Source organism: Petaurus breviceps, unplaced genomic scaffold, assembly GCF_028583685.1.
Source record: "Petaurus breviceps papuanus isolate PSGF00001 unplaced genomic scaffold, PetGlider_PUasm1.0 91133, whole genome shotgun sequence".
In the NCBI taxonomy this organism is placed as follows: Eukaryota; Metazoa; Chordata; class Mammalia; order Diprotodontia; family Petauridae; genus Petaurus; species Petaurus breviceps.
The window spans coordinates 52,570,608-52,597,101 of NW_027187419.1; the positions used below are offsets into that span (position 1 = coordinate 52,570,608).

The 26,494-nt window shown below is 37.6% G+C and overlaps 1 protein-coding gene and 1 pseudogene across 1 annotated transcript in view; one reads left to right on the forward strand and one right to left on the reverse strand.

Annotated features, from left to right (window-relative positions):
* The window catches only part of PSPC1 (paraspeckle component 1), a 57,076-nt gene extending 41,507 nt beyond the window's left edge, over positions 1–15,569 (reverse strand). The window contains exons 1-4 of the mRNA XM_069080051.1: positions 15,001–15,569; positions 9,472–9,773; positions 1,200–1,295; positions 198–394 (exon numbers count right to left, since the gene is read on the reverse strand). Coding sequence (XP_068936152.1) covers positions 198–394; positions 1,200–1,295; positions 9,472–9,773; positions 15,001–15,369 — 964 coding nt within the window. The 5' untranslated portion in view covers positions 15,370–15,569. The remainder of the gene's footprint in view (positions 1–197; positions 395–1,199; positions 1,296–9,471; positions 9,774–15,000) is intronic.
* A 7,265-nt stretch (positions 15,570–22,834) lies between these two features.
* Positions 22,835–23,717, forward strand: LOC138155480 (brain acid soluble protein 1 homolog; annotated as a pseudogene).
* The last annotated feature ends 2,777 nt before the right edge of the window (positions 23,718–26,494 follow it).

A 26,494-nucleotide genomic window follows, 5' to 3' on the forward strand; every position in this document is an offset into this window, starting at 1 on the left:
ATACATTTATGCTTATAGAATATAATGGTTTAACCAGGGACTAAAAACCTATAACCTAAGACATTATCAGCCCCATACTCCAAGCATTTGTACAAGTTAGGTATAAACTAAACATTTAAGTAGCCTTTTGTTTGTCAGATAATATCACAAGTCTCAACTTTGGTAAACAAACATAGTTATACTAAAACTAGTATTACCTTGCCTCATCAGCATTAACTGATGTTCATGTCTAGCAGCTTCCATTTCTGCCTCTAGTTTCTCTTTGGCTTCTCTGATGTTTCGGTCAACCTGCTCCCGCTGCTGTTTTTCCATTTCATCCAGCGCCTTCCATCGTGATGCATACTCAAATTCAAATGTCCCAGGTTGAGCAAACCGGGGAGGCTGTTCTCTTTCCCTAAAATAAAATTACATTTAAAAACATACAAACATAGGATTAAATAAAGAGCTGCACTACCAAAATGCTTCTTTTGATGTTAATTTCAATCCATTTATATACAGGTAGATCTCAAATTAAGAACTGATTTTGGCTTTGTACAAATTGGATTTTTGAACTGGGAAAAAGATTTTCTATAGAAACTAAGTCACAAATGGTAATAAGGATTTTAAGCTGGCAGACACATACCTAATTAATTATCATACCTTAAGCATAATATCTATTTTTCAACTGGTACTAAGAATTATGATCTATTTCTATGTGAAGATTTAATTCCTGTCTCAACTAAGTATGGCAGCATACTTAGACCCTAAAAGCAGAATGAGCGACCTTACCAGTTTATAAATCTCTTCAGCTCACTAAGACCTAAGTTAAACTAGAGCTTCTATTCATTAGATATACATTACCCATTTAAATTACTAAACAGGAATATAAGAGTAATAAAAGTAAAATACTGATTCCCTTGGCATTTTGGAAATTCCAGCTGATAATTCCTGTTAACTGGCACATCTGCACATCAATATGCAAAATGATATTCATAATGACCAAAGCGTTCTATTATCCTGAAGTGACTATGAATTGAATAAAGATTAAAATGTCTTCAATACAGTTTTTGTTAAATGTACTTAATCCTACTCATTCTCTGAAAATCTGGCAGCCCAATGGGATTTGTAAAATACTCCATGTTACCCAAATTACTGATTAAACTATGTATTTTGTCAAAGAGTACAATTAAATCATTAGATGCTTTGTTCAAGTAGCTTACTTATGATACTGTTGTGTCTTTTGCATTAGTTTCTCTGGTAGTCCATCTTCATCATCAAATTGTTCCATAGGCTCCACAATGACTGGTCGAGGTGTTCTGGGGGTAGGAAACATTTTTAAAAATGTAACTGAAGGTACCTAAAATGAGCTTTCCCTGAGAAATTTACTGTGTTTCATGGAAATTTTCTTATCAACCACTTATTCTAGGGTCTCAGAAGAAATCATGTTAAAAAAAAGAAAAAAATATTTAGATTTATATAGGCACTAAATTCTTCAAGTTGGATTAGAAATATTTTTATGATAACTATAACAAGTTTTTACAATTAAGCATTAGATATTTGTTTTTACAATAAGGATATATATTCTTTTCTCATGGCTGTCCTAACCCACCACCATACCGTATTTTGTTATTATTTCACAGTTCATTGATGAAATTCAGATCGAGTGGCTAAAAATAATTAGTTTTCCCATTTCTGCTCAGGTGATCTTACTGTGCATAATTATTCACAACATTAATAGTAATAACAAATTTCCTTTATATGTAATGCAAAAAATTATTTGGTGTAACTGACACTAAGTAGATCACCAGAAAGCTGTATTTATTTTTTACTCTTCCATATTCCTAAATTAACTCCCCATCCCTAAACCTGACTCAAATGCATATTTAATAATAGCTGTGTTGAGTAATACCTTCATATCCTTTGTAGCCTAATATCTATACACCTCTATTCAAAGACCAAACCTGTAGAACAAAAATCAGGGAATCTCCAAAACAAACCAACCAACCTTGAATACAGTAGGAAAGCAAGCAATAAATATCTGAATGATTGGTAATAATTCTCTGTACACAAAATCCTCACTGTTTCAGACCCAAACTCATGACACATATTTAGCATGAGGCCCTACATTGTCATTTGATTTCTATCTTAGCCCTGCAACAAGATAAAGTCTTTTCCGCCTTCCTCATAAAAAACACTTTCTCCCAAGGTCCAGAACTTAAGCTGTAACTATTAGCTAGCCCAAATAGATGAGCATTAAAAATGGCTTTTGGCAGCTAACCTGGGAACCATATATACCACATGTAACAATAGTCAGTAAGCATTTATTAAGCACCTACTATATGCTGAGCACATTTAAATTGGAAAAAGGTTTCATTTCCAAACTAAATTTTAAGTTGCTTTCTTCCAAAAGAATTTCAGCTTTCCACAACACCATATCCAACATATTTGTCAAATGCTTTTTCAAAAACCTAGATCAACTATACTGACAGCATTACCCCTTATCTACCAGGTAAATTAATGCTTCTACTTGAAACCTTAACTCAGCAAACCAAATCCTCTAACATTTATTTATAGTATTCATTTATTAATTTGTACAATTACTTTGCATAATGATTTATTTTGAGTAACATATCCTGTTTGTACTACTATTTATTTTTTGAGTAATTCATTCTGGTTCTGAAGATGATTTGGACTAGCAGCTAGGTGACATTACAGACGGCATGGTCTTGGGAACCAATCCCATGTATCAGCTATGTGACTCAGGGAAAGTCTTTAACATTTAAAAGCCTGTTTCCTTATCTGTAAAAATGAGAAAAATTAATAGCAACCATTTCAGAGGATGGTTGTGAAGGTGAGCTTTACAAACATGTTACTATTAGGAAATACTTATGATCAAGAAAATAATATAGTGACTTTGAGCAAACAAGTACTATATTCGCATGTAGGTAAGAGTTAGAAAAATAAGATGGCAAATTATCATAAAAGTTAAAATTGGCCTAACTAGATAAAATTAACAAAGATATCCTATTAGGAAAGCCAAGTGACAAAACATAAGACAAGAGGCAAAGAAGTTTAAGAGATCTTTCAACACAGAAAAAGGAAAAAAGGGAGGACAATTTGGCTAGATCAAGAACAGTCCAAAATTTTGAAAAACTAAGCACTAATGAATAATACAAATAAGTATTGAGGAAATTTCATGCTCAACAACTCCACATGACAGTCAATTTACTATTATTGCAGTGCAATTTTATTATGCAGGAGCAGCTAGACGGCACAGTGGATAGAGTGCTGGACCTGGAGTCATAAAGACCCAAGTTCAAATCCAGCCTCAGACACTAGCTGTGTGACACTGGGCAATTTACTTATCCATGATTGCCTCAGTTTCCTTATCGGTAAAATGAAATGGAGAAGGCAATGGCAAAGCACTCCAGTATCTTTGCCAAGAAAACCTAAAAATGGATCAAGAAGAGTTGGACACTACTGAAAAAAAAACTAAAAAAAAATTTATTATCAGATTAAGTTACATCATAAACAAATTGTTCTGTTGTATTAAAATATTTTGGGGCGGCTAGGTGGCGCAGTAAGAGCCCCGGCCCCAGAGTTGGGAGGACCCGAGTTCGGTTCTGGCCTCACACACACACACACACACACACACAAAACTAGCCGTGTAACCTTGGGCAAGTTACTTAACCCCAATTGCCCTCCAAAAGGCAAAAAAAAAAAAAAAAACCCAAAAAACTTACAAGTTCAACACTAAAAATCTAATTTCCAGTCAGCAAAAATTATAAATGCATCAACTGACATCCAATCTTTCCACGGCAAATTTTAAGAAAAAGGTATACTTAAGATCCAGAAGGACAAGATAAGCATTATAACATGAGACCTCAGAGGACACAGTACAAGCCTCTCATTTTCTAAAGGAGGAAACTAAAGCCTAGGAAGATCAGATGTCTTGCTCAAGGTCACCAAAGTATGAACTGTCAAGAAGTGGATCTGAATGCAGGACAGCACTCTTTCTACTGTACCTTACTGATTTTTCCAAATTCCTGCCATCTGCCACTGTAAGTACAGAAGTAATGCAAATTACCTCTTGGACTTAGGTTCTAGTTTTAGATTTCCTAAGTTTTAGAAACAAAGGAAAGCCACCTACCTATAAATCTCACCGTAGTCCAATCATTTTGTTATTCTAAAGACTACAGAAAATAGCTTGCCATTCATCAGTTCTGGGCTGCAATGAAAATTCTATACAATAAAAAATAAAGCGATTTCTCTATAGAATGCAGTTTTACTGTTAAAATAGTGCCAGTTAAAAATCTCTTTCAAGTTGTTCAAAAAGATATGCATATTCTCACACATCTGTGCAAATTCTCAGTGTATTCTAGATATGAGATTTTGGACTTTAGTGATGCTTTCTGTATTGATTTTTCATTTTTTAAATAAATTTAAACTAGCATGAACATTTCTATGTATAAAACATAGGACTCTGTATGAAAGTTAATTTCTATTATATGCAGCTTGTTTGAAGTTAACAAAATAGTACCAACATGGCCCTGCCTGTGTGTTTTTTGTGTATTGCCTCTGAACTTCCTTTTCTTTTTGAGCAACCCAATCACTACTATCTCCCCTACCCCTACCTTAGTGAAGTTGATAATTTTTATCTATTTAACTGAAAAGATTTATTGATCAACTAGCTATGGGTCTGTTTGGTGTTTTTTTTTTAATAATAAATAATAAAATTCTTCCTCTCCACCAGGAAGAATCAAACTTGTGGTCTGAGGGTTCAACCCCACAAAAGCCTCCCAACCAAATTAAAATGGAACTGGGAAATGTTTAACAAAATATACAATGTAACATAAATAATGTTAATTTCTGGTATTCTAAGTCAATAGGCAGCTAATGGAGATCCCCTTCTATTTAAGTTTGACATCACTACTCTACACCAATGTTTATGTTTATACTCTAGTTCTTTGTCCCTATCATTGCTATAGCTATAATTTCTAATGTCAAGTAATAATGGTAACAGAAGGTCTTTTTGCTTTACTCTTACTTAACATTACATAACAGGGAAAATTAGTGTTTCTCCATCAGATATAAAGTTAGGTGTTGGTGGCTATCAATAAAATATTTTATTAAAGAAAAGTCTTATTAAGGACAAATTTTTTAATTACCGAAAGTTTTTCCCAGAAACTAAGAATCATCTTTTAATACCAGCATTTTTCTGGTGATTATTTTTATCTGTAAGTTATGGAACACTAACCTTAATAGCAATGTAAAGGCACATGATGGACCTGAGTTGGCAGCTTCATATTACAAAAAAAGTAAAATTATACAAAAAAGATACAAAGGATATAAAAGTAGTATTTGTACAAAAAAGTTGGGGCAGTCAAATAGCAAGACTAAGTGAAAAATCATAGCAGCCAACTCTCCACTGTAAGTAAAGATGCTATCCTTGTTAGGTAACTTATGACAGACCTGGAAAAGGAGGGACAAAAATGGACAGCATGCTATCTGTATCAATGAAGAAATAGCCACTGTCAGTAAAATCTGTGATTTATTATATTATTGGGTTACTGATAGAATCATGCCATTTTCATTGTTATTAATATGTCAATACTGATTAATTCTTTTGTTTCTTACTCAAAGCTATATCATCCTAAAGAACTACAACCTTCAGTGAAAACAACTCTGGAGTCATCCATCACACTGCTTTCATTCATCTTCACATTCTCTCCTCAAATTCCTCCTCTTCCAATCTTCCTACAAAACATACTAATTTTTCAGATAAGAAATGGGGATTAGGGATTGCACCTTTGATTTCAGCAACGTAAGTAATTCCAAAATAAGTAAATTCCTCTACCAATGAATATATGGTATTAGAGTTGCCTGGAGCAGTGATATAAAACTCAACTGGAAATGTATCCCTGCTGACCACATACTGACTTAGAAAATTACAAATTAACATTATCTATGTTGTACTGAATTTTTACATGTCTCAATTACATTTTAATCAGGTTCTTTGCCCAGTTGCATTGAGGTTAAATAATTTGTCCAGAGTCACATCACTAGGATGACGGAGGCAACACTGGAACCCAGGTCTTCCTGGATCCCATTATTCAGCACACCACATACTACATTTGCCAGATTTCAGCTAGCCAAAAAAAAAGTTCTCATTACCTGGCTACCCCTGAAGCTAGTTAGATCTGTCTAATATCACTTTTACTTCTGCCATTTTCTTACCAATCACATTCAACTCAACCCTTTGCAATCTGGTTACTCTACCTTAGATATCATGAAGGAGCTCTATTGACAAATTCAATGTCAATGGCCTTCCGGGATTTCTTATCTTTCCAGATCTCACTTCAGTATTTGATGCTGTTGATTCCCTTTCATAGTTGTCTTATCTTTGAGACCTATGTTCTCATACTACCTTCCATGCCCCCTGCTCAAGTCATCCCCTATACTAGGAACACTACCCTCTTCTCTTTATCTGTTAAATCCTAAGACAAATGCCATTTCTCTCAGGGAAGTAAAATGACCAATAGGTCCTTTAGACCTCACAGTTTTTAAACAGACCTATTACTAACTTTCCAATGCGTTTTAATAATCTGATTCTACTACTAAGCTATCAAATTCTCAAAAGGGAGGGCCTAAGCTTTCTATCTTCCTGCCCCAACTTAACACTTTTAACTACTAAATGTTTGCTGCAATACTCTTCCACCTTTTAAAGCCTTCTGAACTTGTTTCCAACATATCTCATCAAACTCATTGTTATTACTATTGTTGTTGTTATTGTTATTCCTCTTACTTTACTCTTCCACCCAGCTATAAACTGGTCTTCCCTGTTCTTCAAGGACACTGGCTATCCCTCATGTCTAGACTATACTTCCTTTCTCACCTCAACCTCATAGAATCCCTCTCTCATCAAATCAAGGTGTAGTTTTCATGTACCACACAAAGCCTTTCTTGACACCCAAAATGTTAATGCTCACCCTCCCAAATACCTTATCATAACACACACACACACATTCTCTCATACACATCCCTTTCCTCAGATAGAATAAACTTTTTTAAATTTTTTTTTAGCTTTTTGGAGGGGGGAAGGCAGAGCAATTGGGGGTTGTGACTTGCCCAAGGTCACACAGCTACTAAGTTTTAAGTGTCCAAGGCCATATTTGAACTCAGGTTCTCCTGACTCCAGGGCCAGTGCTCTGCACCACCTACCCACCCCAGAATATTTTAATTTGTATTTAATTTAGAATATTTAATTTGTATACCCAGCACCTGGTAAGACATGGCTTACTGACCAACTGCCCCTCTCAGATTATGGTTCCTAATCTTTCCCCTGGCCCTTAAATGTGGTTTTTCCAAGGCTAACAAGAGATCTCTTTTTAACTAATCCACTCCTATAGCTCCTATTATCACCAAAATGCTGCTAATGACTACATTTTTATTTCCATAGTCTACCTCTCTCCAAAGCTCCAGCAGTAAGGCACTATGTTTTATAATAGAAGGAACAACTTATCTATTCGTTAGGGGGAGGGAGGGTAAAAGGAATGTCAGGGAAGAGGCAGAGAATGTTTTGTTAACATTTTGAGTCAACTCTCTCCAAGAACCAGTAAGGTGGTAGAGTAAACCTCCCAGTTTTGGGAATGCTATTTTATTTTTGTCCTAGCTATACCTTTTCAGTAAATATGCCTTTGTAAAAGTTAAAAAAAAAAAAACTACTTGAACTTTCCTCTCATGCCCAGTATCCAAACAGTGATTATTAAATCCTTTCAATTCTATCTTTAAAATCTCTCTCCAATCTGTGTTCTCAACATACAATCTGTGTGACTCCAATTGTATGCCACCCTAGTTCAGGCCTCTAACACCTCTTCCCCGCCAAAATAATCCGGAGAGATAGGGGGCCATGAGGTAGGTAGCTAGCTGTATAGGATTCCAATCCTATTACTGCCTACCAAAAATGCCTTTGATTTACATTCCAAGCTGCCAATAATCTGGTTCCAACACACCCTTTCCTTTTTCCACTACTTTAGCATAACTGGATTCTACTCCTCAGTGTGAACCACCCCACTTACATTTAACAAGCTTTTGCTTTCATATACTATTACCCATGCCTAGAATGGGATCCTACCCCCAAAATCTCAAACTGTACATGTTAAAATGCCCTATACCTTCCTTTAAGGACTAACTCTGGGGTCACCTTAAAAAATACATGAAAACTTAACCTAATCCTACAAGCTCAGGGCTCCTTAATTCTTTTTTTTCTTTCATGGACACCTTCAGACAGGCTGGTAAAGGCTTACAGACTAGACTCCTTCTCAAGATACTGTTTTTAAACGCACAAAATAGTATCACAAATGAAACTAATTATATTGAAAAAAATAAAGTATTTTTTAAAATACAAATTAATAGAGACCCCCAGTTAAGAACCTTTGCTCTAGCTGAAAATATCACAGAATCTCAGGAACTGGAAGGACACTCAGAGGTCATTTAGTCCACCCTCTTTGTGTTGAGTTTCTTAAAGAACTTTGTCCTGAACCCTTTACCAAAATCAACCTTAAATCATAGATGTGGGCAGGTAGGTGTGTGTGTGTGTGTGTGTGTGTGTGTGTGTGTGTGTATCCTTTCCTCAATTTGATGATAAGCTTGAAGACACAGATTGCTTTTATATCCCTAGCAATATCTTGCAAATAACAGACTTTTAAAATAATTGTATGTTGAATTCAGTAGTGCAATTCATACACAGATCCATCTTTTTCTGAAAACTGAAGAAAAGGGAATTTCTCCAGCATCAAAAATTCACTAATTCTATTCAGTAGTAGTCCAGGAAGGATGAACTAGAATTTGGGGATTGTGGTAATGTACAAAATTATTACAAAGATCAAGAAAATTTTAATAATGAACATGGGAAAAAGAGAATCTGCAGGTTCAAGATTACTAATGGCTGGGCAACTGCTCTGGATTACTGGATGAAATGTTTGGCTATTCAAGTGGCAAATTTTGCATCATCACAAAACTCAACTGAGTTCTAGATTCAAACCTAAACCTCCAAAAAATTTGATTCCCTGGACAAAGATCTGATGATACAATATAATCCAAATGTCTTCCCATTCATTGTGCTGATGAGAGAGAAGATAAGGATGATCAAGTTGGAACCACAGAATGCTTGGGTGGCTATTCTGTTATTGTGGTGGTTTTCCACTGCAATATTACCCAATATTAGGACTTCCTTGTTTGCAATAAATATCTCTACTATTTCAATTATCTGGGATGTGGGCTGCTAGATGTAATCAAAATTTTACCTTTAAATATCTGTATTTATTCATTCACAAAAACTGAAGAATGTGCTGAGTATCCACTGTTCGGTAGGTAGGAGGACATGATACAAAGATATAGAACTGGTCACTGTACACATGGAGTTTTAGTGATCTTAGATCACATTGTCTTAATTTGAAAGTAGATTCATTAATATAAAAGATGTTAACTTACGTTGTTAGCAAGAATGCTCCATCACCACATCTTTCCAGGGCCTTTCGTGCTGGAGGTTTTGCAGCAAATTCTACAAAACCTTTTCCTGTTGCTCGTCCACGATCATCCACCACTACAACAGCTTTCTCCACAGGACCAAATTGAGAAAATGCTTGCTCTAGAAGCTCATTAGAAACCACAGGTGAAAGGTTCTTGACAGTTAAGGCAGCTCCATGAGTAGCAAATCGAATTCGGAGTGGTCTACTTTTCAAAATAGTACCATCCAACTCTGCTTTTGCAATTTCAGCCAGAGTTCTAGACTCCTTTGGGGGGAAAAAAGAGAGTTTACACATGATTGTACACATTCCTAAACCCATTGTCATGCTGTAAAGGCATTAAAAAAAATTGTTTTGCACACTCACACATACATCCCCCCCCTTCAACACTTGTTTAATATAAAGGACAGTTTTATAAAGAGTAGTTGACATCCCTCTCTAGTCATTATTTCTATTTTTCTGTCTATTGTTTCCATATCCTCTAGCCTAGTCAATGCACTATGGAGAGCTTTGTGTTTGGAGTAGAATCTACCTATCTAATAATAAACAGATGAACTTAAGTCATTTAAGGTCTTCAAAATCATTAGAACAAAGTCTTTAAATGTACTAGACTTCAGAATCAAAAAAATCTTAAGAGTTCAATTTGATTCCTATGTTTTACCAGCTGTATGACCTTATGGCTGAGCTGCAAATTGGCTGAACCTTAAACAGAATAGTACTCTCAAAACCTGAAACTAGAATTTTTTAAGTATCTGCAACTATTATGGAATTCACATTGTTTCACTTATTCTGCTTAGCCAAAGTCAAAAATAACTAGGCATTTTTCAAAGTGTTTAGTTTTAAATTTTTGGTTTTAAATGGCCTTAATGATCATCTAGAACAATTATCTTATTTTAAGAATTCTCAGGAGCAGAAGTTAAAAGGATGACATAATCCAAGCACTTGAAAGAATCCCAATAACATGGAACTAATTTCATCAAAAGTAACCCAATTCCATTTTTGCAAAATCATTTTAATAACTTTTCTAATACTGAAACAATATTTGACTAAATTCTACCCACTAGTCAAAGACCCATCTTCTGTGTCCAAGTAATGTAAGATTAATCTCTCTTCCATAAGAAAATTGTAAATTTTTCCTTTTTCACTAAGCTTTCTCTTATCTACGCTAATTGATTTTCTCAATTTTTCTTCTTAGTGCCTCATACCCTCTCCTTATTACCAAATCCACAAAGCCTGGGTACTGCAACTCCTATTTCTTATCTCCTAATATAAAGCTCTTTCTAGTACACCACATTCCCAAACTTCTAATGTTTTCATTAGTGGTTTAAATATCCCTATAGACTGATCAAAAACAAATTGTTTTATTTGACAGATGTATAATGAAACAAAGGCAAAAACTAGCTTACTGTCAACAAAAAAGTTTGAGTCAAATTAAAATACCTTGAATTAACACTACTTGCAACTGTTTGATTAAGCTAATCTGGCCAAAACTAGTTTTTGAACTAGTCAAGAGACTAATATTATCCAATCCTTTCCTAGTTTTGGCTTTGCATTCTTTGGTGAAATTTTTTCAAAATATCTGAACATTCCATCAAGAACACATCAAATATGTGCAATATTTCTTTTAAATTATTCTATTCCCAAAGAAATACAGCTACAAAAATTACTTCAATACCTTTTCCAATAAAAGAAATTTTCCAAGGTGGCCCTTATACATTTCCACAATTCTCTCTCTCTTTTTTCACTTTTTGGAGGGGGGAAGGCAAGGCAATTGGGGTTGACTTGCCCAATGTCACATGGCTAGTAAGTGGTAAGTGTCTGAGGTCAAATTTGAACTCAGGTCCTCCTGACTCCAGGGCTGGTGCTCTATTCACACACGGCCTAGGTGCCCCACATTTCCACAATTCCCAAAAGTCCTACCACAAAAATGACTGGCAGAGTCATAACCATCAACCCACCAAAAATTACTTCACATAAATGGAACTTAAGAGATAATCTAGGTTAGCATTCTCATTTTACTTCCATTATTAACATTTTCTAAGATAAGGCATACAGAACAAAAATCATACTTTATACTTCAATAATACCATCATGACTTAAGAGCTGAAAAGTACCTTAGGGGCCATCAACTCCAATCCTTTCATCTTACAGATGAGAAACTGAAGCCAAGATTAGTTAAATGACTTGCCTAGTCAGAGTAGTTTTGAACCCAAGGCTTCCTGATTCCAAATCCACAACATTATTCTACTGCACCATGCTACCTCTCATCAAACACAAGAATTTTATCTTCATTTGTAAAATCAGTAGCATTTTTTCCCATACAATCATATTGCTAAAATTCAGTTTTATGATATGTAGCTGGACACAATCTATTGTATAAAAAAGCAGGATGTTCTTAGTACATTAACAAAATACAAGATAGTCAATTGTCTGTTAACTCACACAGACATTTTTCAACTATAAAGGTAAATGTTTCTAAACAAACTTTCTCAAAGACTTTCATTATGAAAATGGGACCACATTCCCAAAAGGAAAAAAAAATTTGTTAAAATAACATCTACCTCCCCCAAAATTAACCATACTAACCACTTCCCCCTAACCATTGGCAACTACCAGCAGAACCACAGAGAACTGTTCAATACTAGATATGCTATATCTGAATCTATTAACTTTTAAGACAAAATATTTGGAAGGACAGACCCCTTTTAAGCCCATGAGATTATTATATAAATAATGTGCCTTGGCCATTCCAATAGCAGTTCTGATGGTTACATAGAAAGGGGTTTTAAAAGCAGCTTTAAGGAATAGATATTTGAAGTATAAAAATACAGAAGGGTAAAACAGTGTAACAGAAAGCTATGCTAAATCCATGATTGCCATAGTTGCTTTTATTTGCCCTATACCAATATCCAGAAGAAATGAAAGAATTAATAATAGTATCAATGGATCTGATTCACTTGTAACTGGGAAAAAGGCAACAATGGCAAGTTGGGAAGTGAGAAAAAGCAGGAGTCTCTCTATCTCCATTCATCTAAACAAAATTTGTTTTTAAAGAATAAAAAAGGTGATTTCTATAGCACAGTGGGAAATACCATCAGTTCCACTTTTCAAAAAAACTGCAACCTCAGAGTGATCAGGGGAGGCATAAAGACAAAGGGAACATGAAATTTTTGCCATCTTGTCTTCAATTATGCCCACTGTACAACAAATGAAGGGCTAAGGGAAAGTTTTAATTTTTTAATTCTACAAATATATATTATTTTCCCAAAATTCTAACGTTAGTATTACCGTGTTTCCCCGATAATAAGACCTATCCCGAAAATAAGCCCTCCCCTTACTGTGTAAGATTCCTCTAAAATAAGCCCTCCCCCGAAAATAAGCCCTATTGAGATTGCTACTGTAGTGAAGGTGATCCCCTGCGCTACTGGCTACATTACGGTACCCTCTGTATGCACTGTCCCCCCCACCCCGAAACGCACGCGCTGCGAGCTGCATCCAATCAGAGCTGCAGCAGTGAGCGCGTCATCCTGTTCTTCCCCAGTGATTTGCTTATTGAATAAAGGTACATTTTTTTGTTCACATTTACCTGTTTATTAAAATTGCTGTCAATGTTCATTAAAATAAGCCCTCCCCTGAAAATAAACCCTCTGGTGTTTTTCTGTCCAAAAAAATTAATAAGACAGTGTCTTATTATCGGGGAAACACGGTATTAAACTGACAAGGTTTGATGTGTTTGCATTATGTACAAGCAAGTTAATACACTATTTGGTGATGAACTTAAGTTATATAAACTACCTCTAAATAAAACTCCAACTTTACATCAAATAATAGTCATATTCTTAAAATTTCACTCCTAACACAACTAGTTCGGTTAATAGCTGACTTATTTTGATGGACAGTTGTTTGAAAGTGTAGATTTAAATATACTCAGGGCATGTATGTTTCATCATATATTCACTATATATCAGGAATGTTCCATCTATTGCATGCCAATGCTTTTGGCAGCTATTAGAATTGTCTAACAACATAAGTTGGGGTAGTAAAACTCACTTTTCTGATAATGAAAGCTTATTTGAAGACTAATCTATGAAAATACTGGGAAAATACAATATAATATTTTTAAATGTTGTTCACTAAGAAAACCACCACGTTGTAGAAAACAGATCATGTTCAACAAACCTTTAAATTATAAAATCATATGCTACAGATCTAACATTGATAGTCAGCAAGCTTAAAAAATAGAAGGCCCTCCTCAAACCAACTGAGCAATTTTATTATCTTCAAAAAATGCACAAAAATTAAGATTTACAAACGCTAATCAATACAATGACTCCAGGAGACTTAAGATGAAACATACCTCTCACTGTTCTTAGTGAACTCTAGGTGTGTAAGAAGACATTCCTAATCACACCCTGATGTGTAAATTTAACTGTATTTTGTGACTGTGTGTCTTGAAGGTTTAAGTGCGGGATGGGGTGTGATGGATGAGAGTGAAAATTATAACCACACATAAAGCCTTTTTTGAATGGTGAACCCTATCAAGTCGTTTTTTTCCAACTCTTCATAACAGTACGTCATTCCTCATGCCTGCACAGTACTATACAGTAACATCACGGCCTAAAGCTTTAGAAATTTAAGTCTTTATTTGTACCAGAGAAGGTTAAAACTATTGGAGATCTCGGTGAACAGTTGTTTGTTAAAATAGCATCCACCTTCCCCAAAATTAACTACACCAGTCGCTGCCCTTAACCACTGGCAGCTAACAGCGGAACCATGACAGCTGTTCAACACTAGATTGGTTATATCTGGATCTATTTACTTTTAAGACAAAATATTTGTAAGACAGATCCTTTTTAAACCTATGAGCCTATGAAATAAATAACGTGACTTGGCCATTCCAATACTAGTTCTGACAGTCACTTAGAAAAGCGTTTTAACTGGAAACAGTAAAGAATCGTCCTTTTCTCCTCATTAAGAAATTTCCTGATAAAGACGGAGTCTTTAAGTGAACCTTACTCTAAGGGACGTTGCCTCCCCAGCCCCTCACGCCTCCACCAGGCTTCAACAGTGATTTATTTCTGTGTGAATCCTCCCAATGAGACCCTTTTTTCTCCCACTACAAAGAAAGCTCGGTCTGAGGCGCCTCCTACAGGACAACGAGGGCAAAGACGCTCCCTCGGGGACACGATGAAAAAGCGAAATCTAGAACAGACCGAAAAAGGGATTTTAAATCGGGACAAGGCTGGCTGCAGCGAGCCGCCCGGACTCGAGCCCGAGGCTAACTGCCCAGCACGAGGCAGCCGGACGTGGGAAAGGCTGGGGGCACCCGGAAGACCAGGAAGAGGCCCGATGCGGCGCGGAGCTGCACGCGGCTGGTAACGTAGGGGCGGCCATGGCGCCGGCCCCTGGGGACCCTCGGGGAGCTGGGGGAGGGGAGGGGCGCGCGCGTGTGACTAGAGAGGGCCCAAAGGCCGCGGGTCTATCCCTCTCTCACCAGACGAATGAAGCCAAAGCCGCGGTCCCGATTAATGAAGACCTCGCTGGGCTCCCCATAGCGCTCGAAGAGTCGCTTGAAGTCCTCCTCCGTGATGTCTGTGGGAAGGTTCCCCACAAAGAGGCGGCAGCGCTGCGTGTAGGTTTTCTCTCCCGGCTTCAGGAAGCTTTTGATGTCGATGGTGAAGCCCATCTCTTCCTCCTGGTGGTCCTCCTGTGGCGCTGAGGGAGGAGGCGCCTGCTCCCCAGCCAGAGCAAGCGCCATGGCAGCCGCAGCCGCCGTCTCGCTCTCCCCCGCCGCCGACTCCAAGGCCCGCAGGCGGGCCGGGTTTTTCTCGATCCGCACTTGCTTCAAATTTCCTCTCAACATGATCGCTACCCTTAATTAGCTGGAAGTCTGGGTAAAAAGAAAAGATGTCCGCAAGATGGAAAAGAAGGCTGGGCAAGCCGCAAGACCGAACCAGGAGTTCAGCAAATGCTCTACACACCCGATCCGCGGCAACAGCGCTTTCAAAATGGCGCTGCCAAAAGCTGCAGCTAGTTGTAACGTTGCCGAGCCCAAGCTCCGCCCCCGCCGTGTGCTGCGGCGCCGCGCCCTGTGCGCCTGCGCAGTTCAGTCCCCAGCTCGAACTTTTCTTGGACTGTCTCTTTTTGACCGATATTAAGAAGTAGCCTCTTCTTGCACATGTGCAGACAGCTACGATCTGACTGCCTTAACCATCAGAAAATCTGAAGGACACGTGAAGTTTTATGGTGGATTTGGGAGAAAAATTAAGTTTTCCCTTGGCAAGCAGTGTAAGAAAATAAATGGAATGAGGTCGAGCTATATTTTTTGGTGAAGTAAAGTTTTAGTCAAAGTGAAGAGTTTCAAATTTCCACACACAATGTGAGATTTGCTTATGATGGCTATGGATAGCTATAGAATATAGTTAGTAATAACGATTCATGTTTCTGTAGCACTCTGAGGCCCAGCAGTTGTCAGCTAGTAATTATGCATTGATGTAAGTATTTTTAAAAGTACTGTATGTAATAGAAGTATTGAAAATATATTGATATCAATAAGTATTGATAATAAAGTATCAATGCAAAGTATTTTGCAAAATCTCATCTGATTCTCACAGCAGCCCATTATTATCCTCATTTTACAGGTGAGGAAACCAAGGCACTGGTTAATTGAGGTTAATTGCCCAGGGTCACACAGCTAGTAAGTACCTTAAGTTGGTTATGAACTCCAGTCTTCCTGACTCCAGAACCACTTCACCACCGTTTACCAACCAAAAAGCCTCTCTTCTCTTCCAAGTAATGTGTAATAAAGACTGGAAAGGCAGGAGGGGACTAGGTTTTGAACACTAAGTGAAAGATTTCATATTTGATTCTGACAGTGATAGGGAGTCACTGGGGTTTATTGATTAGGGGGTGGCACCATCAGAGCTGTGCTTTTAGTAAAATCACTTTGGTGGCTGAGTGGAGGATGGAGTGAAGTGGGGAGAGATTTGAGGCAGGCAGCCCCACTGACAGGCTACTGCAGTGGTCCCAGTATGAGGTGATGGAGGCCTGCACTAGAGTGCTGGCAGTGTCAGAGGAGAAAAGGGAGAGGTTTTGCAGAAGTCAAATCAATAGGTTTTAGCAATAAAATGATGGGAGTAAGAGACAGTGAGGAATCAAGGATGCCTCCCAGATCGAGGAAGAGAGATTAGTAAGGAGTCCAAAATGACTCCTAGGTTAGGAGACTGGAGGACTGAGAGGATATTGCTGCCCCCTAGCAGAATAGAGAAAGGGAAAAGGGAGGACAAAAGTTAGGAGGAAAAATAATGAATTCCATTTTGGACTTGTTAATTTTCGACAAAATAGTGAAAAGCTATATATTTGTCTCTCTGGAGCTACTCTCCTAACCCTATACCCTTTCACGCTGGCACCTTGGAACCCCAGAGGTCCAGAAATATGTCTCCTCAGGGCTCTAGGGTTAGGAGATATCTTTCCAATTTTGTAGCTGACAAGCTCAGCAACCCATTGTGCTTCCTAGTATGATTATAAGTTGATTATGATATGAGTCAACCAGGCTTAATTAGCTTTTTCTTAGAAAAGGACTATTAACTAAGGTGATTTGGTTGGTATAGGCATACCTAGGAGATGTTGTAGGTACCGTTCCAAACCACCAAAATAAAGCAAATATCACAATAAAACAAGTCACATGATTTTTTTACTTTCCCAGATATAGAGGGAAGTTATGTTTATACTATCTTGTAGCCTATTAAATGTGCAATAGTATTATGTCTTTTAAAAAAAAACAATGTATATACCTTAATTTAAAAATACTTTATTGCTAAAAAATGCTAACCATCATCTGAGCCTTCAGACAACTTCTGGGAACTGTTTTGTTAAAATCTGCAAGCTGTTCCCTTTAGGTATGTAGTAACTTTTCTGCTGGGCTCTTCTTAGAACCTTGAATCTGAGTCAGAGGCTACTGTTTAGCTGGTCAAGGGAAGCTGGTAGAATGAGGGTGGGGGGGGGGGGCGGGAAATAATCTGACACCAAAGCCCTGAGCTCTCCTCCTCACTTCTCCAGGTTTAGCTGGAGCAATCTCTCCTTTCTGCTTGCTTGAATGTTTTGGCCTTGAACTAGTTTGATATTTTATAAAGGAAGGACCCACAGAGCATCAGTCAATCCCATCCAAGGACTTAGTCTGAAGTCTTTGATTGATTGATTAAACACTGGTCTGTAAACCTTGTTCACATCTCTGATTTGAAGCAAGATGTATTAAATGAAAAAGGTATCTGGGCTAAATGGAGTGAGGGTGATATCAACTGCCCCCTAACATAAAGACAGGTAGATGGTAAAGTAGATTGCACATAGAGCTTGGAGTCAGGAAGATTTTAGTTCAAATTCAGCCTCAGCCGCTAGTTGTGTGACCCTGGGCAAGTCAGTTAACCTCTGTCTGCCTCAGTTTCCTCAACTATAAAATGGGCATAATAACAGCACCTGCTTCCAGAGTTATTGTAAGGATCAAATGAGATTATGTTTGTAAAGCACTTAGCATAGTGCTTGGCATATTAGTAGGCACTATATAAATGTTCATTCCCTGTCCCCCTATAGAAAAATTCATCAGTCAGTCAACAAAGGTATAGTCGGCATTTTCTTTGAGCTGTGCACTGAAACAAAATATTCTTCACTGAATTCCTTTAAATATTTTTCCTAATGTCTTTGAAATACAAGTTGATTTATAGCAATTAGATTCAATTCAGTTCACTTTAGCAAGCATTTATTCAGTGCCTCCTATATGTGTTAGTACTGTGCCAATCCGAAGGAATAATAACTCACAGTTACATAGCTCTTTAAGATTTGCACATCACTTTCCTCACAATAATCCTATGAAGGAGGTAGTTTATGTGTTATAATTCCCATTTTACAAATAAGGCTTAGACAAAGGCTAGTTACCATTTATTAGGTATGTTGAAGAGAGAATTCTTGTTTGGGTATAATCTGGACTAAAATGCCTCATGATTCCTTTCCACTTAGGAAGTTCTATAATAATACGGTATGAAGTGACTTGCCCATAATTATATAGCTAGCAAGTATTAAAACTAACATTTGAAGCCAGGTCCTCTGACTCCAAGTATAGAATAATCTCTACTATATGATGGATCCAAACAAAACAATACCTACCCTCAAGGAAGCTGCAATTTAATATTGAGTTGTCTTGCATTTAACAAATCTCTCTTTCTCTCACAATCCCATCTACTTGAGTTCATTCAAATCTGGTTGACCTAGAAGACACTAGAAGAGGTGCTTCCCTCTCAAGTACTGAATGTCCTTCCTTTCAGCCTGCCCCCAATTCATCACTCCTTGGCCAAACACAAACAAGCTCAGAAACACTGGCTTAGAAGTATGTTCCTTATTACCTCAATGCCACTTCAAGACTTTTCTACTAACAATATATGACCTCTTCTCCTTTCAGGTTCACTCTATTCATCAATATAGTTCCCTATCCAGTTCATTGTTTCTATTAAATACTAATTTCCAGGTCATTCTTTCTCAAGGAATTCAGCACTTAGCTTACAGTCTTACTTTCTTTCTACCATGAACCCATGCCTCAGACTTGAATTTTACATAGACTGATGTCCCCTCAAAAACCCTGTACTTCTAATACATCATCCTCCTTAATTCTTTCTGTTTGTTTTTTGGAGGGAGGAAAGGGCAGCAATTGGGGTTAAGTGACTTGCCCAAGGTCACACAACTAGTAACTATCAAGTGTCTGAGGTCAGATTTGAACTCCTGTCCTCCTGACTGCAGAGCCAATGCTCTATTCACTGCGCCACCTAGCTACCCCCTCCTCCTTAATTCTTATAATATTATGTAAATCACTCTTCCTCAGTTACCTGGACCATCCTCCTTCTTCACTCCTACTTTCATCCTGCTGAAGAGTCCAAGAGAAAATCTCATAATCATGTTGACTGAATCCACTTCTTATTTATGGAGAATGGCTCACCAGGTGAAATTTAATAAAGAAAATATGAAATTCTGCCCAGGATTTGAAAAATCAGTTTCCCAAGCATAAAACAATTTGCATTTTAAAAAGACATTAGGATTTTAGTGTTCTAAGTTACAAACGAATTAATGGTATGTCACAGTAAGAAAAAAAATAAACTGATGCCATCTCTAACCAGTAAGGAATAATGTCAGAACCAGAGAGGTGGTAATCTTGCTACATCTAATTGATGAAACCATGTCTTTAAAAAAAATTTTGTAAAAATTTTTTATTGAAATATTTTGTTTCTACATCATTACATTTCTTAATGTATCCTTTCTTCCTCCCTGACCCCCATCCCAGAGAGCCATCTCTAGTAACAAAGAATTAAAACAAGGGAAAAAAAAGAATATACCAAAACTAACAAACGTCTCAAAAAAATATGATTCAGTGTTCCATTCAGTCCTCCACCTTTGTAAAGAAGGAGACAGTACCTTTTCATAGCTTTTCTTTGGGCCCAAACTTATTTACCATAATTTTGCAGCTTTCAGTTTTAAACAATCTTGTTATTGTTTATGTTAATGCTGCCTAACATCTAAAAACTAAGTTTTGAGTTTCATTTAGACTTTTAAATCCTAATGAACTAAACATGATTTAGAAGAAAAATTAGTGTAGGCATACCCTGTATGGCGTTTCAAGATTCTAGGAGACACTCTGTTTTCCACAGCTAGGACCCAGCAAAAAAGCTGTACCCTGAGCTTTGAATAACAACAATCCTTTGCTCTCATCTTAGGAAGTGATGGTCTTTGAGCTCGGGCAAGCACCAACAGACCCAGCATGAAGCTCTGCTATGAACGAATTTTTTGTCACTAGGCAACCTTGCCTCACTGTTACTGCTGTCTCACCACTATTGCTACACTACATTGTTTGACTCTTTGTCTAGCTACAAGCATATAAATCAAGGTTCAGTCACACTAAATTGGGTACCTCCACTAGGGGCAGGGCTTTGGCACATGTGTCTAAACTGCCTCTTTGCTTGCAAGTCATTTCCCTCATTTCGAAATTAAACTTCTCTTTGATTCCTGAATGTCACTCTAGCCAGCGCTGTTCAGCTCTGACCACTTACAGGTTAGAGACTGATTCAAGCTGGTTGACAAGTGCTACTCCAGTAGAGGGGTTTTAATTAAATTTTTACTTTTTTCAATCAATGAAAATCCTCCTTTCTTCTTCCTCATTCACCCTCCTCCAAAAAGAAAGAAAAACAAAACCCCTGTTATAAATACATATGATTAAGAAAAACAAATTTCTCCTTTGGCTACCTGCTTCCTAATAGCACCAACCTCTCAGGGTTGTTATGAAAATCAAATGAGGTAATATTTGTAAAAGTACTTAACATGGCACCTGGCATATAGTAGGTGCTTAATAAATGTTTATACCATTAATCCATATAACCCTAATCCTAATGCTCAAAAAATGTGGCTTCATTTGCTTTCTGAGTTTATCACCTCTCTGTCAGAAAGTGAGTAGCATGTTTCCTTATAAATTGTCTGGAATTATGATTGGTCATTTTGTTGATCAGAATTTCTAGGTCTTTCAGAGTTGTCTTTATAATACTATTACTAGTATATAAATTGTTCTCCTGATTCTGTTTCCTTCACTCTACATCAGTTCCTATAGGTCTACCCAAGTCTCTCTAATACCAGGCCCCTCATTATTTTTTACCCCTCGATAGTAAGTAGGTAGTAATTTCAGGTAGGAGGAGAAATGGGAACTTTTTTCTCCCCTCTCCCCCATGTTTATTACTACCTTTTCCTATTACTACTTCCTTTCCTATCCCTGACCCACCAAGAATAATACTCCTTTATAATAAATATGGAAATTCAAGAAAACAATTCAATACATTGCCCAAGAATGTACCTGTAATTCTGCATATGTAATGTTTCACAGAGGGGAAGCTAGATAGCTCAGTGGATAGAGTGCTGGGCCTAGAGTCAGAAAAACCTTAATGTAAATTGAGCCTCAGACACTTAGTACCTGTGTGATCTCGAGCAGGTCACTTAACCTGTTTGCCTTAATTCTTTGCAGAAGGAAATGGCAAATCACTCTAGTATTTTTGCCAAGAAAACCCCATGGACAGTATAGTCTCATGCCTGAGAATGTTCCTATTGAAAAAAGGGGGGGGGGGGAGAAGGGTGCTAGGTGACACAGTGAATGAAGTATCAGGCCTGAAGCAGAAAAACTTATCTTCCTGAGTTCAAATCTGGCCTCAGACAGTGTGACCCTGGCCAAGTCACTTAATCCTGTTTATCTCAGTTTCCTTATCTGTAAAATGAACTGGAGAAGGAAATGGAGACCACTCCAGTATCTTTGCCAAGAAAACCCTAAAAGGAGTCACAGAGTCACACACAACTATGACAACTGAACAAGTACTTCACCTCTCTGCCAAAGGATTAAAAGTACTCTATCTTTTCTCCAAGAATAATCTGAGGTATTTTACCAAATGCCTAGCTAAAATCTAAATAAATTACTTCTTGCCAATATGTCAGGGTGAAAGGAGGCAGCCAAGACCATCCTCCAAAACACAGTTCCAACAAAAACCTAAAACCCCCAATAGATTGAATAAGGGTCAAGCAATCTAATGAGCAATTATAATAAATGACTGCTTCCACTTAAAACTTCACAAAAATTTAGCCAAAAATATGTGAGCAATTAAAAAAGAGACCTGCCAGGAAAACCAATGCCAGGGCAAGCAAACTAAATAATAGTCTCCAAACACAACCAGAAGTTGACCAGAGACATCATAGCCCACGGAATTCTGTATCCAGCAGTATCCAGAGTGGAAGCATCCCAAGAGAAAGGCCCAATGTAGTCAGAAACCCACAGCAGAGGCCAGTCAAAGCAGCGGAAATTAGTGTGGTAAGCCTGCATTCATAGGAGTGCTCATACTAGGATATCTAAGACCCAGCAACTCTGAAATACTTAGTACACTGTCCTAAGATGCCATTAGATGCCCTGAAGATTTAGTGCTCTAAAGAGGTCTAACCATAAAAGTTGAAGATCAACAGAAGAACGTGAGGTCCTAGAGCAGGGATAAGAGTCTGGCCCTGGAATAAGCCCAAATTCAGGGACAAAGACTAGATAGACAAGTAAACTAAGAAGATACAGATCTCTATAAAGAATTATTACAGGTTCAAAGATACCAAAAAAAAAAATCTAAACTAGAAGGAGAGAATAACTCCCTGACAATTTCAAACAGAGACTTAAAGGGGAAAAAATGGACTGTCCATAAAGATAACCATAAATACCTAGAAGCAAAGAAGCAAGAGATTAAAAAAAAAAAAACCCAGTTAAGAGTTCTAGAAGAGAGTCTCCGCTCTCGAGCCCGGGAGAGACATCGCGCCACTCAGCCCTAGTCGAGCGGACCCTAGGCTCCTCGAGTCTCTCTTGGTGACACCAGGGCTCACCACACACACAGCGAGGGGGCGGAAAAGAGAACAAATCCAGAACTCCAAAGATGGGAGGCAAGCTCAGCAAGAAGAAGAAGGGGTACAATGTAAATGATGAGAAAGCCAAGGATAAAGACAAGAAGGCCGAAGGAGCTGGTGCAGAGGAAGAAGAAACTCCCAAGGAGAATGATGAGACCCAGGTGGCAGAGACCACAGACGTGAAGGAGAACAACAAAGAGAAGACTGATAAAGATTCCCAGGTCACTGCTAACAAGACTGAAGATAAGGAAGCCGAGGAGGATGCAGCTGCTGGCAAAGAAGAGGGTCCGAAATCAGAGCCTGAGAAACCAGAGGCTGTCCCTGATGGGAAGCTGGCGCCACAGAAGGGTACTGAGCAGGAGCAAGCAGCTGCCTCTGCCAGCAGCCAGTAGTGATGCTTCTAAGACGTCGGTGCCTAGCACTGAGGCAAAGGTCTCCCTATCTTCAGAAGCCACAGCAACTAGTAAAGTAGATGACAAGAGCAAAGAGGAAGGGGAAGCCAAAAAGACTGAGGCTCCCGTCACCCAAGAAACTAAAAGTGAAGCGGCTCCAGCTTCAGACTCAAAACCTAGCAGCAGCGAAGCTGTGTCTTCTTCCAAGGAGACTCCAGCAGCAGCGGAAGCCCCTAGCTCTACACCTAAGGCCCAGGAACCTGCAGCCCCAGCAGAAAAGATTAAACCTTCTGAGGCTCCGACTGCGAATTCGGATCAAACCATAGCTGTGAAAGAGTAACATGGACAGCCTATTGAAAAAAATAATAATGATAGTAATAATCACTTAAAAACAAAAAAAAAAAAAAGAGTTCTAGAAGAACTGAAAGGAGGATGAATAACTTAGTAGAGAAAGTAGTAAACCCTACCAAGTGACAGACTACTTGAAAATTTGAATAGACCAAACAGAAATTAATAACTTCATAAGGCAGCAAGAAATCAAGATTGAAAAAGCAGGAAATAAAAAGGTAAGGTATCTGCTATTAAAAAAAACTGACATGGAAAACAAGTCAAGGAGAAATAATTTAAGAATCATCAAATTCCCAGAAAACCATGATTTAAAAAGAACCTGTCTTTCAAGGAAATTATAAATGAAAACTGACCAGATTAAATCCAGAGCTTCCACATTAAGGAAAAAAATACTGTAAGCAATCTGAAGGAAAAAGTTCAGATACAAAAGAACCATAGTCACAATCACACAGGATCTGATAGCTTCTACTATAAATATGTGGAGATTTTGGGATGCTATATTCCAAAAGTTACAAGATAAGAGAGTTATTACCAAAATAACTTGCCCTGCAAAATTGAGTATGATCTTACAAAGAAAAAATGGATCATTAATAGAATAGAAGACTTTCAAACATTTCTGATGAAAAAAATCAGAGTTGAACAGGAACTTTGAAGTATAAACTCCAGAGTCCAGAGAATCCAAGAAAAGTAAATTTATTTGAGCAATTACAAAGGGCTTTATAAAAGAGAAGCAATGATTGTCCCTTTTAGACTTTGCCCCCTTCTCCTATTGGTGACTTTCTACTAGAACCTCCATCTTGAGTAAGCATACAGATCAGCCATCCTTCATTCTTCAGACTTTTTCACCATGCTCACTCCCACATATCCTTCCCCTTTCCTTTTTCAGGTTCCCACTTTTTTAAGTAAGTTTTGTAGATGTTTTCTGCTTTTAATATCACCATAGTATCCCATATATTGGAGAAATTAATAGATTAATAAGACTCTATTAGTAGTTATAATTTATTGGTAGATAATTTAAAGTACACATATATCATTGAATAAAGTAAACATAGGACCCTTTACTAAAGGGTAAATTCCTGACAGCTGAAGGGTAGGTTTTGACTTCTAGCTTACCGACTGTAATTTCCTTTTTTGGTCTTAGTAGATAAATTCCTCTTTTCATGAACTCCCTGAAATAAGATTCCCATTTTAGTAGCTGAAAAATCATATTAGTCAACCTATAGATCCCCTAAAAAGTACCATTTTAATTGCAAAATGCTACAGCTGCAGGGCAAAGATTTCTAAGGAAATCTCACTTTGATACACAGATTGACAGACACAGGCCCTAATACAATAGAATATCAGATTTGTCCCACCCTAGAAACTCCCAATTATGTCCCTAACATGCCCACACTCTAGATATTGCCAACAGTAAGAATATGGGTTAGAAAAAGCCTGGGAGAAGTGGATTAGTCAGATAAGCTGCCTTGTCCACTTTATGTTCAAAACAAGTTTTTTGATTGCTATAATTTGTAATTCCTCTTTTTCTGTTATAAAAATAAATTCTATAAATCACTCCTTTGTCACTGACTACTGAGGAATCAAATGACCTGATTTGACTGGCAATAGTCAACCTTTGTTAATTAAATCATTATAATATGAAGTTTTGTACCTCAGACTTTTTCCCTTTTTAGATTTAAAATCAACAGTATCCCTCCTCTCTCCCTCCCCAAGAGCCATCACATATGACAAATAGTATTTTTTAAGAGAAGAACCCCCCAAAAAGGCAACACAACTGATTAATATGTTGATAAATTCTGAACACATACATGCAATGTGTAACATTTGCAGACCTCCCATCTCCACAAAAGGGTTGGGAGTGTCTTCTCATAGCTCTTCATTTATGTTCCACTTGATCTTTATAATTTTGCTACATTTACTTTTTGGTTTTTTGGTGGGTTCTTTCCATTTCCATTGTTGTAGTTATTGTATAGATTGTTTCCTTGGTTCTGCTTACTTCATTCTGCATCAGTTCATATAGGTCTTTCCATGCTTTCCTTTTATCACACACATCATTTCAGTACAGTATTCCATTATACTCATATACCACAATTTGTTTAGACATTCCCCAAATGATGGACATCTACTTTGTTTCCAAGTCTTAACTACCACAAAAAGTGCTGCTATAAATACTTTAAAGTACATGGGAACTTTTAAAATTACTGATGACATCCTTAGTATATAAGACCGGTAATGGAGTCTCTGGTTCAAAGGGTAAGGACATTTTAGTCACTTTATTTACATAATTCCAAATTGCTTTCTAAAACAATTGTACCATTTTTATAACTCCTCCAACAATATATTAGTGTGCTTATCTTCACAAACTCCCTCCAACAATGATTGTTGCCATTTTCTGTCATTTTGTCAATTTTCTGGGTGTGAAGTGAAACCTCAGAGTTCTTTTGATTTACATTTGTTTTATTATTGGTGATTTGGAGCATTTTTTTTTTCTTTTTAAGGCAATCGGGGTTAAGTAACTTGCTCAAGGTTACACGGCCAAGGTGTTTCTGGGTGGGTGCTAAGTGTCTGAGCCCGGGATTCGATCTCCAGGTCTTCTCAACGCTGGAGCCAGTGCTCTTACTCGATGTGCTACCTGGCCGCCCCTGGAGCATTTTTTAATGTAGTTGTGATCCATTTCCCTTTTATATTTATTGGCTAGGGTTTTCTTCTTCAATTAGAAAGTAAGCTTCTTCAAGGCATGGACTGCCTTTTTGTATGTATTTGTATTCCTAGTTTAGCAGGGCCTGGCACATAATAAGGGCTAAA